Source organism: Podarcis erhardii (assembly GCF_964252035.2).
Source record: "Podarcis erhardii genome assembly, chromosome: 7".
Taxonomy (NCBI): domain Eukaryota; kingdom Metazoa; phylum Chordata; class Lepidosauria; order Squamata; family Lacertidae; genus Podarcis; species Podarcis erhardii.
In genome coordinates, this window is record NC_138511.1 from 68,081,609 (window position 1) to 68,093,247 (window position 11,639).

At 51.3% G+C, this 11,639-nt stretch overlaps 1 protein-coding gene across 3 annotated transcripts in view; it reads left to right on the forward strand.

The window, feature by feature from the left end:
* FGR (FGR proto-oncogene, Src family tyrosine kinase) overlaps positions 1-11,196 on the forward strand; it is a 53,400-nt gene extending 42,204 nt beyond the window's left edge. For 2 of the 3 annotated variants that reach the window (XM_081869140.1, XM_081869141.1), the window contains exons 4-13: positions 1,113-1,215; positions 2,141-2,239; positions 2,567-2,670; positions 3,225-3,374; positions 4,367-4,531; positions 7,968-8,147; positions 9,309-9,385; positions 9,755-9,908; positions 10,308-10,439; positions 10,605-11,196. In XM_081869140.1, coding sequence (XP_081725266.1) covers positions 1,113-1,215; positions 2,141-2,239; positions 2,567-2,670; positions 3,225-3,374; positions 4,367-4,531; positions 7,968-8,147; positions 9,309-9,385; positions 9,755-9,908; positions 10,308-10,439; positions 10,605-10,813 — 1,373 coding nt within the window. In that variant the 3' untranslated portion in view covers positions 10,814-11,196. Of the gene's footprint in view, positions 1-1,112; positions 1,216-2,140; positions 2,240-2,566; positions 2,671-3,224; positions 3,375-4,366; positions 4,532-5,946; positions 6,103-7,967; positions 8,148-9,308; positions 9,386-9,754; positions 9,909-10,307; positions 10,440-10,604 lie in introns of all 3 variants that reach the window. The other variant, XM_081869142.1, reaches the window with a different exon arrangement.
* The last annotated feature ends 443 nt before the right edge of the window (positions 11,197-11,639 follow it).

Sequence of the window (11,639 nt, forward strand, 5' to 3'; positions counted from 1 at the left end):
GGGCAGGCCTCTAATGCTTGCTTTGGCTGGGCCAGCCCTTTGGGACAGGGCTAAGTCATGGGTGGGGAACCCAATTCAGTCCTAGGGCCACATTTCCTTCTCAACAAACCTTTGGGGGCCACATGCCAGTGGTGGGAGGAGCCAGAGGTTAACATGGGTGGAGCAATGGATGCCAATTTTACCTTTGTACAGGAGGATGGTTGCTAGGTACACAAAAACACACAGTCCCCTCTATCCTCCAATCAGGCAATCAAGCAGCATGATCACAGAATCAGAGTTGGAAGGGACCCTGTGGGTCATTTAGTCCAACCCCCTGCAATGCAGGAATCTCAGCTAAAGCGTCCATGACAGACGGCCATCCAACCTCTGCTTTGAAGCCTCCAATGAAGGAGAGTCCACCACCTCCTGAGGGAAACCGTCCCACTGTCAAACAGCTCTTACTGTCAGAAAGTTCTTCCTGAAACTCCCTTCTTGCAACTTGAAGCTCATTTCCTGCCCTCCCAGAGCAGGAGAAAACAAGCTTGCTCCATCCTCCATGTGACAGCCCTACAGATATTCAAAGGTGGCTATATCTCCTCTTTTCCAGGGTAAACATTCCCAGCCCCCTTAACTGTTCCTCATAAGGCTTGGTTTCCAGACCCTTGATCATCTTGGTCGCCCTCCTTTTCACATGTTCCAGCTTGTCAACATCCTTCTTAAATTGTGGCGCCCAGAACTGGACACAGGATTCAGAGCTCAAGGACACACGCCAGTCAGACAAAAGCACTCAAGAGGAGTAGAAAGCAGGGCCAGTGAGGAGTGTGGCATAGGGAGAGAGCAGTAGTGGCTGGAGAGAGTCCTGAGGGCCAGGTGGAGATGCGGGGGTGGGGGGTGGTACACGCCGACACACATTTGTTCCTCGCATCTGAGCTTTTTTCAAATGGCTTACAAAGTTATTTCTGGACAACTTGTTGGATGCAGCCCAGGTAGCGTTGGCATTTCCTGTGGACCGATTGTAATTCAGGAAATACTATGCTCATAGGTAACATACCTGGGGATTTCTCGTGAGCTGGAGCTGCCTCTGCAGCTTTTGCTGGGTCCTCTCACTGCCTTTCTGCTGCTGCCCCCTGCAGGTGGAGGAGTGACCCTGTTTGTTGCCTTGTACGATTATGAAGCCAGAACAGAGGATGACCTCACGTTCAAGAAAGGAGAGAAATTCCACATAATTAACAACATGTGAGTATTGGCTTATGGTGTGGCTTAAAGGAGGTGTACAGAACGTTTGGTGCTCTAGAGTTGGCTCAGCTACAACCCTCACCAATCCTGGCCCTTCGCCATGCTCACTGGGGCCGATGAGAGACAGTCCATGTATTCTTATTAATTTATATGCCACTTCCATGTTGTGAACCACCCTGTGCTCTTTGGGTGAAGGGCGGTCTACATATTTAATAAAGAATAATTATAAAATAAGTGTCTTCTAAGTGGTTTACAGCTATACCATCAGCTACAAAATCCACACCTAATTAAAAGGCGCTGTGGGTTAAACCACAGAGCCTAGGACTTGCTGATCAGAAGGTCGGCGGTTCGAATCCCCGCGATGGGGGTGAGCTCCCATTGCTCTGTCCCAGCTCCTGCCAACCTAGCAGTTTGAAAGCATGTCAAAATGCAAGTAGATAAATAGGTACCAGTCCAGCGGGAAGGTAAACGCCATTTCCGTGCACTGCTCTGGTTCACCAGAAGCGGCTTAGTCATGCTGGCCACATGACCCGGAAGCTGTACGCTGGCTCCCTTGGCCAATAAAGCAAGATGAGCGCCACAACCCCAGAGTCATCTGCTACTGGACCTAACTGTCAGGGGTCCCTTTACCTTTACCTAATAAAACACACACAAAACCAATTCATCCTTAATTAAAATATACACTAGAACAAACCAGGTGAAAAGAATAGTGTTTAAAACAGATTAAAAGAAAAGAAAAAAAGATCAGACATTGGGAATTGAACCTGAGACCTTCTGAATGCAAAAGCCTGGGTTCTACCACTAAGCTATTCCTCCACCCGGGTGAGCTTTATAGAGCTGTAGAGTTGGAAGGGAGCGCAAGAGTCATTAGTTCCAACCCCTCCTCATGGTTCACTGGTTTCTTTTCTCTCTCCTGTTTCTCCAGGGAGGGTGACTGGTGGGAGGCAAGGTCTCTCAACACAGGAGCGACGGGCTACATCCCTAGCAATTACGTGGCACCCGTGGACTCCATCCAGGCAGAAGAGTAAGTATGGCGGCACCTGGAGGGGAGCGATGCAGGGGATAGGAAAGCGGAGAAGTACTCAAAGGAGGTGATTCTTTGCTTTTAGTTGGGTAAGGAACCTTTTTGGCCTGGCGGGCCAGACCACATCACTTATCTCCCTTCATCCCGGGGGGTCAAACTTGAGCAACAGGAGTGGGGAAGAGGGGTCTGTTCCCCCACAGGAAGCACGCTGGTGAAGCAGCACCCAGCAGGATTGAACCTCGCTCTGCTCTACAGAAGCTGGCGACTTGGCCTGGGTCCTCTTCCCCTCTGTCTCCAAGCATTCACTTCTAAATCTTCTTTTTCCAGATGGTACTTTGGGAAAATTGGCCGCAAGGATGCGGAGAGGCAGCTTCTGTGCCATGGCAACCCCCGGGGAACTTTCCTCATTCGTGAGAGCGAGACCACCAAAGGTAGCACCTTTCTCCCAAGGGTACTCTAGTCCAAACCCCTGCGATGCAGGAATCTCAACTAGGTCATACATGACAGGTGGCAGTCCAACCCCTGCTTAAAAAGGTCGGCTATTCTCCCTGTAAACAGATCAGGATGACAGCTCATTAAACAGGTCACTTTTGCTTTGGGCACGCTAGGTGTGCAAACAGAAGGGTCCTAAAAGACCCCAGGGAGGACACAGAAATCAAAGTAACTTATGGAAGAAGAAGGTTCATCTCCCAAATAGGTGGGAAATGCAATCCCTTTCGACTTGGCCTCATGGAGTACAGCACCACCTGCTGGCTTGCTGTGCAATTATGTCTTGATCATTCCTTAATCATTTTTTTTATTTACTACATTTATTTCCCACCTTTTCCTCCAAGGAACTCAATGTGGCATACATAGTTCATGGCTTCTCCATCCCTGGCTTTTGATAGGTTATTCCACAACTGTGCATAGTGTCTAAGGAATGTTTTCCATTTTGCTTTTGCTCCTCCCTCGGGACCCACCTCTCCTCCTGGTCTCCTCCTCCCAGGTGCCTACTCACTATCCATCCGGGACTGGGATGAAGTGAAGGGTGACCACGTCAAGCATTATAAGATCCGGAAGCTGGACAACGGCGGCTATTACATCACCACCCGGGCCCAGTTTGAGACGGTGCAGCAGCTGGTCCAGCATTATATAGGTAGGGTGTTGTGGGGCGGGATCAGCAGGAGAACGGCAAAGAAGAGACAGGGACTCTGGACCCTCCTCCTCCAGCCCTTCAAGGATTTGGGTGGCTGGAATGTTTCATTTCACAAAGGTCTCCTCCACACCGTACGTTGAAAGCACTCCTTTATACCTCTTTAAGAGCAATGGAGGATCCTGGGAACTGTAGTTCGCCAAGAGTGCTGGGAGAAGTAGGTCTGTGAGGTCAGCATCCTGAGCAAACTTCAGTTCCCAGGGTTCTCTGGGGGAAGAAGCCACTGCTATAAAACTATACATAAGAGAGGGCTTTAAATGTATTGCGTGGAGGTGAGCAAAATTAGTGCCGGAGCTCAACTGCCTGGAAGTGGTTTCCTGAAATCCAGCAGTGGATGACATCCATTGGCACTGGTGGGACGGAAGGCAGGGAGCCCAACAGTAGGGGGCGCCAGAGCCAGTCTAGTTTTGTCCCTACCCTTCTCCCTGCTGAGTTCTGCAGGGGGCACCATTGAGTCTAAGGAGGAGGAAGCTGATAGGCAGTGCTATGCCCTGGACAGAAAGGGTGACAGGGTGGGGGCCAACTGAGGTTGGTGGGGCAAAGACCCATATGCCCTAATGGAGCCTCCACTGCTGGAATCCTTCATCCCTAAGCCTAGGACTTTGAAGATTGTCCTTCCTCTTTGCTCCGGACAAATCCTCAGCATCTCCTGGTAGTGCTGAGAAACTCTGGGAAATGGCTGCCTGTTGGGTGCAGGTTATGGGGATTGGGAATTGCTCCTGGCAAATCCAATGAGTGCAACGGTTTTGCTACCGCTTCAGTTTCTGTGTAGTAAAAGGGTATTTCCCCCTTGGTGACCAACTTGTTCTGCACTGGCTATCTTACTGTTCTTTATCTCTTCTTCTCTCCCTCCCCCCTTTTTTTAAAAAAAAATGTGTATTCCCCTTTTTTTACCCCCGCACCCAATCCTTGCTTTCCGGGGCTCCTTCTTCAAGAGAGAGCTGCAGGGCTGTGCTGCCGGCTGGCTGTGCCATGTCACAAAGGGATGCCCAAGCTGGCAGACCTGTCCGTCAAAACCAAAGACGTTTGGGAGATCCCGCGCGAATCGCTGCAGCTTATCAAGAAACTGGGCAACGGGCAGTTTGGGGAAGTGTGGATGGGTAGGACTGACCGCGAAAACAGAGGAGACGGAGCCCTAGAGGGGAGAAGGAAGAAGGCAAAGACACCAGGCCAAGTGCCAGTCACGGGGTGGGCATGCCAACACAAAGTGGCATCCCAAGAACATCCAGTGGGCCCTGCTGGACCAGGCCAAAGGCTCTTCTAATGGAGCATCCTGTTTTCTCTGTGGCCAAGCAGGTGACTCTGGGAAGCCTGCAAGCAGAACTTGAGTGCAACAACTCTTTCCTTACTTGGGATTCCCAGAAACTGGGATTCAGAGGCAGGCTGAAGGCAGAGCACAGCCATAGTGGCTAGTAGCCACTGATAGCTTTATTCTCCATGAATTCGTCTAGTTCTCTTTTAAACCCATTCAAGTCTGTGTCCATTCCTATAGACTTGCTATCAAGGGCTGCTAACGTCCTCACATTATTGTGCCTTTGGGGAAGAAGCAGGAAAAAGAGGGCACCTGCACATGATTTAACGCAGGGATCTCCAAGCTTTCCTTGCCTCGGGCTGGTGTCTCAAGCGATGATTGTGTGGCGGGCTGGAGAGCGCGCACCCGTAAGCATGTGCACATGCTATTTCCAGCGCACTTCTGGGTCGGAGGAGGCCCGTGTGCATGCGCACAAGCTATTTCCGGTGCTCCCCTGACCCAGAAGTGTGTTCCCGCGCTGTGCCAGTAAGAGTGGGCAGCAGCAGGGGTCGCTGTGGTCCTGATAAACGAGTTCCTTGGGCCTTATCCAGCCCCCGGGCCGTAGGTTGGTGACCCCTGATTTAACATCTTCATTCCAACATGCAAAAGTCACCATAGGGTGAGATTACAATCAGCCTCTGTTAATTTGTTCGGAGGCAGCGATTCTTCTGAATGCCCGTTGCTGGAAACCAGAGGAGGAGAGAAGGCTCTTGTGCTCAGATCCCAGAAGCATCTCCTTGGCCACTGCGAGAACAGGATGCTGGCCTAGAGGAGCCATTGGCCTGATCCAGCAGGCTCTTTGTATGTTCTTATGCTCCATCTGTGCTCAAAACAGTGTCAATACAGTAGTATAGTGCCACTTCATCAATAACTTGGGTAAGAGTGGCCAGGCATTAACTTTATGGAGTTGATTTCTGCAGGCAAGCTTGAACCTGCCCTAATGATCTCTTTCTATGCAACTCAAAAAGGGAAATCTATTCTTGTTCAGAGAGCTGCTGCTCTAAAAGTAAGCCAAGGGCACCAACTAGTGGTCAAAGCAGATACTTCTGCCTGATATAATATGGGGCCTGGTTCCACACCCCTCTTCCTCCCCTTCCTGGGCTCTGTCTGTCCCTCCTGGGTGCATGTGGAATCCATCACTCCATTTTCCATCTCGCATTCTCTCTCTCTCTCTCTCTCTCTCTTTCCCACCTTCTCCATCCCACCCCATTCCATCCATTACAGAGTACAATGATGGTCTCTGCCAACTACTAACCAGGGTGTGCCCTTTTCCGAAACCCCAGACTATGGGCCTGTCTAAGGACGCTTGGGAAATCCTGCGCGAGTCCATACGCTTTGACAAGAAGCTTGGCATGGGATGTTTTGGAGATGTGTGGATGGGTAAGGTGGGGGCCATCTTCCAGGGTCACTCTGTAGCTTGGAGGGCACATGAGTTGGAGGTGGGTGGGGAAGCCCATGGAATGAGAGTGCATTTTAGGAACAGGCAATTTTTGGGGGGTGCTGCTGATTTTATACCTAGGAAAGATCAGTATCCTGCCTCATTTGGAAAGACTGTAGCTCAACAGCAGGACAACACGTGCGTTGTATAGAAAAGGTCCTAGACATCACTCAGGAGATGTGAACCTGTGGCTCTCTGGAAGTTGTTGGACTCCAGTTTCCATCAGCCCCAGCCAGTGTGGCCAACAGTCAGGGGTGGTGGAAGTTGTAGTCCAGCAACCTCTAGAGAGCCGCAGGTGACCCATCCTTCATCTAGTCACTGGCATATCCAGTCACAAGGATCTCCGAGTGGAAAGGCAGGGCAAAAGGTCTTCTGCTACTGCTATTCTTCCTATTCAGAACAGGCTCAGGGGGTCTCTCTTGGTGCAGACGGCACCTCGTAGCTTTTAAGAGTAGCCAGTAAGTGCATCGTGCCCTGCAGAGCTGTGATGTTCAGTGATCAGTCCTTGAAAGCACAGGGTTTAGTACTGGATCTACAACTTCTTGAGAAGCAAAACTCTTCGTTTCTTTGTTTAAATATAAGTGCTGCTTTCCGGCATAGCTGTCAACTTACAGATTTGAAAATAAGGGACCAGCAGCCAAAATAAGGGACCTGCAGCCTCACCTGTTCCAGGCACTCCAGTCTTCCTGTCCTCCTGCAGTCTGGTCAAACTCATGCTAGGTAGCTTTGAGAACACTGCCCAACCAACTTTGTAACCAGAGGTTCAACTGAATAGAATCTGAATCACATGCACCACAAGGCCTATGCAGCCTCACCTTAAGATGGCTCCCCGGCCTGGCTTTGCACTGCAAAATTTGCAGCAGCACGTGCAACAAAATGGCGTCCAGCGTTCAAAAACCCCCTCAGCTTGCATTAACTAGCCACACACAAGGCATGTAAGCTCCACCCCCCAGTCGTTCTTAGACTTCTTATTGGGTGAGCAACACAGCCAAGCAACACAGTTGGAGCCTCCCTCCTCCCTGGCCGGCAGGGAGGGAGGGAGAGGAGCTGCTTCCTTTGAAATTTAAGGGACATCATTTAAGGGACATCCATCAATAAGGGACAGCAGCGGGACATGGCGCTGGAATAAGGGACTGTCCCTTCAAATAAGGGACACTTGACAGCTATGCTTTCCGGCCCTTGTTGCCTTCAGGCCAGAGTCAGAAGCGGTGAACTCTCAGAAGCCAGCTCATTGCAAAGTAGGGAGGGCGAGGCAGGGGTGCCAACTTGAATAAAATATGGGGGGCGGGGAGAAGCTCCACCCAGCATAATCTATCACAAGAGTGGCAAGGACCATCAACTTCAAGGCCCAGCCCCCTCAAACATTTTATTGGGAGGGAGGTGAAGGGACCTCAACAACTAGGTGTTGGCTCCTATGGGGCGGGGTCATGATTGAGCTGGATTTCCATTGCTCGGGGACTGAGCCTTCCAACGAGCTGCATAGTTCCTAGCCCCCTACTACTAGCAAAACAGAACAAATGAGAAGGACGTACATGTACTGGAAAAGGATTGCTCTTCAGCTAGGAAGTTAGACAAGGGTGGCCCTTCTGAGTTGGGTTTTTCAGAAGGAGGGCATTCCTTCCATCCCACACGTTTCACCTCTCTGCTGAGGGAGCACCATCCTGATCTGGCATAGCTTCCCCCTCCCATCCATCTCCATCTCCCCATGGGTCAAGGTGGGAGCGCGCAAGGGAGTGCCCTCGCTCTAGTGGGCGCCCCCTCGCCATCCCCCTCCGTGACTCTTTCCCGTGCTTCCCACTGACTCCAGGGACCTGGAACGGCACCACGAAAGTCGCGGTGAAGACGCTGAAGCCAGGGACCATGTCTCCGGAAGCCTTCCTGGAAGAGGCCCAGATCATGAAGCGCCTTCGGCATGACAAGCTGGTGCAGCTGTACGCGGTGGTGTCGGAGGAGCCCATCTACATCGTCACTGAGTTCATGAGCCAAGGTGGGGCCATATGCTGGCATGGCCAAGGCCAAGGCTGGTGGGAGGGCGCCAAGGCTTCCGGGTGGGTGGGTGGCAGGCAAGCAACTAGCTGCAACCCAGGGGCATCCCGGGAAGCTCAAGGGCGGGAGATTTCAAAGCGGGCAAAAAGAAGTTCAACTTTGTACAGTGCATGGTTTAAACTATGGAACTGGCTCCTGCAAGATATAGCAATGGCTGGCAATTTGGCTGGCTTGAAAAGGATATTAGACAAATCCATGGGGGGGGGGTCACAACTGGGAATGGTAGGGCGGGAGGCAGCAAAGCCCACAGTAGGTGGCGCTGCAGCCACTGACGGGGCACAGACCATTTATTCTAGCTTTGTCCCCGCCCCCTTCCCTGCTGAGTTCTTCATTGGCAACTTTGGGACTAAGCTGACAAACCAGAGTTCCCTGAGAATGTATATCAGAGAAGGGAAGTTTCCAGGTTTCCTTGCAGTTGAGAAAGAGGGAGGGACTTGGCATGCAAGCCTGAGATTTGTGCAGGCTTGTCCATGTACCAGGGAACTGTGGTGTTTCTCTTATGTTTGAAATGGAATTCTGGAAGGTACCGGGAGGTCAATGGTGTTGGGTCCCTGTGCAATTGCAGCCTTTTTAGTTCAGTTATAAAACCACCAATGGTAGTCTACGTGATGCCCTACAGATCTTGCTAGATTCCAACTCTCATCAGGCCCAGACAGCATGACTCATGGTCAGGGATAATGGGAGATGGAGTCAGGCAGCATCTGAAGGATACTACATTGGCTACCTCCTCACTAACCCAATTGTCTAGTCTAACATGGAAAAGTTCATCATATGCATTCAGCCTTTCCCAACCTGGCACCCACTTTCCAAGATGTTGTTGGACTGCAACTCCCATTGCCCATGATTATTGGCCACACTGGCTAGGGCTCATGGGAGCTGGAGTCTAACACCATTGGAAGGGTGCCAGATTTAGGAAGGCTGATAAGACTCATTCCCCAGCTGCTTGCCTGCAAGGGAAGGCCAGTGGCAGGAAACTGGGCATGGGAAGTAGACTGGACAGAGAAACTGGGCAAAGTGGTTGATGGGTAGCTGCCGCTGGTGGGTTATTGGGAAAAGATCCTAACAAGATGCTGGTCTGATCTCCTGACTCTGCCCTTCACAGGGAGTTTGCTGGATTTTTTGAAGGATGGTGATGGCCGGTTCCTGAAGTTACCTCAACTGGTAGACATGGCAGCCCAGGTAACCGGGGGTGGGGGGCAGTTGGGGAAGCTACATTTAATTTAACAATAAAATTCTCTAGACAGCTTAAAGAAATGTGAAATAAGCAAGCATGCCTGTCATTCAGTCTCATTCTTTTCTTTAGAAAGGGGTGATAGACTCTATAACATCCTTCCCCAACAGATGTTTTGGACTACAATTCCCATCAGTACCAGCCAGCATAGCACAGCACAGCCAACATTTAGGGGTGATGGGAGGTGTAGTCCAACAGCATCTGAAGAGACCTTAAGTCAGAGGAAGGCTAAAGTATGAAGATGACCCTTGGGCAATGAGCGATGTCATTTGAGTCACCCACCTCCCTGTTGCATTCTCACTTCTGCACCACCCAAGATTGCAGCTGGAATGGCGTACATTGAGCGGATGAACTACATCCACCGGGACCTGCGTGCTGCCAACATCCTTGTGGGTGACAACCTAGTGTGCAAGATTGCTGACTTTGGCCTGGCCCGCCTCATCGAGGACAATGAATACACAGCACGGCAAGGTAAGCTCCTGGAAACATACCATGTTAAGAAACCCAAGATACTGTCTTATACCAAGTCAAGAGTATTTGCCCATCTAGCCCAATATTGCCAACAATGACTAGCAGTGGCTCTCTGGGATCTTGGGTAGAGTTCTCTCTCATTGTCTCTTACCTGGATGCCCGAGGGTCTGAACCTGGGGTTTTATGCATGCAAAGCAGGCAGGGCCGGCGCCAAAGGTTGGCATGGCTGGGCATCTGCTGGGGGCCCACTGACAAGATCCCCTTGGACTTGCTACAGGGAAGAGGCAAGAGTGCCCTGTGGATGAACTGGGCCTGCCTGGAGGTTTGGTGCTGGGAGGGGAGGGGACATTTCCCTTCTGGGCCATCTCAGCATCTTCTCCCATCTCCCTCCCCTGCCAGGTGCCAAATTCCCCATCAAGTGGACGGCCCCAGAAGCTGCCCTTTACGGCAAGTTCACCATCAAGTCAGACGTGTGGTCCTTCGGCATCCTCCTGACGGAGCTTGTGACCAAGGGGCGAGTCCCCTACCCAGGTAAAGCCTTCCCCTGTCTGGAGAGATGGACCTGACCGTTTTTGGTTGCTCTCCATTTCTCACTTTCCCAATCTCAAATTCACTTCTCGACAGAAATCTACGGTGAATTTCTCCTCTGGAGCTCTCTGCTGAACCCTGCCCAAACCCCTCGCTCTTTTTCTGCAGGCATGAACAATCGGGAGGTGCTGGAGCAAGTGGAGAGGGGCTACCGCATGCAGTGCCCCGGGAACTGCCCTCCGTCGCTACACGAGCTGATGGTGCAGTGCTGGAAGAAGGAGCCTGAGGAGCGCCCCACCTTTGAATACCTCCAGTCCTTCCTCGAAGACTACTTCACCGCCACAGAGCCTCAGTACCAGCCGGGAGACAACCAATAACTGTTGCTGCAGATGCCAGCAGGGACCATGGACAGCCCATCCCCTGGGGCACTTTGGGACTTGGCTGTCCGCAGAAACAGTCCTCTCCCTTCCTGGAGCAGGGGCCAAGGATCCCTTTTTGTACAAGTGGGGTTGGACTCCTATTTCCTTCTCTCTCTCTCTCTCTCTCTCTCTCTCTTCCCCGCTTCCCTTTTTTTTACAATTCCACACCGAGATTTTTTAATTGTGATTTTGTGTTTTAAAGTTCTGCTTCTTCTTGGGCGACTGCCGTGCTGATTTTTTGGAGTTAAGAAGACGACTGTGAGCCAGGGGCTCGGGTTAGCAAAGGGAGAGAGAGGGTTTTGTACAGTACATCCTTGCTTAATAAAGTTTCCTTTCCCCAACCCTCCCCTCCCTTTCCCTCCTATATTGTTTTGGAACATGATAGTGCTCTTTGGACAATAAACAACCCTCTCTTCCCTTCCCACCAGCCCTGGTGCCCCCAACTCTCCGAAGGAATGAAGCAGGCATGGGGAACCTCTAAACTTCCAGATGCTGTTGAACTGCAGCTTCCATCATCTCTAGCCATTGGCTGATGGGGATGGGTGTGATGGGAGTCCAGCAACATCTGGAGGGTTGACAGAATCCCATCCATCCCTGGAGTGTAACCTATGACCTTACAGAGGCTGTTGGTCCCCTAACTCCCATCTGCCCCAACCAGCATAGCAAGAGGTCGGGGATGACGAGCGTTGTAGTTCTGCAACATCTGGAGGACCCCAAATTATCCAGCCTTGGCCTGTATGGAGTGACTGAAGTTCTTCAGAGCTTCAGGCAGGAGTCTTTCCCA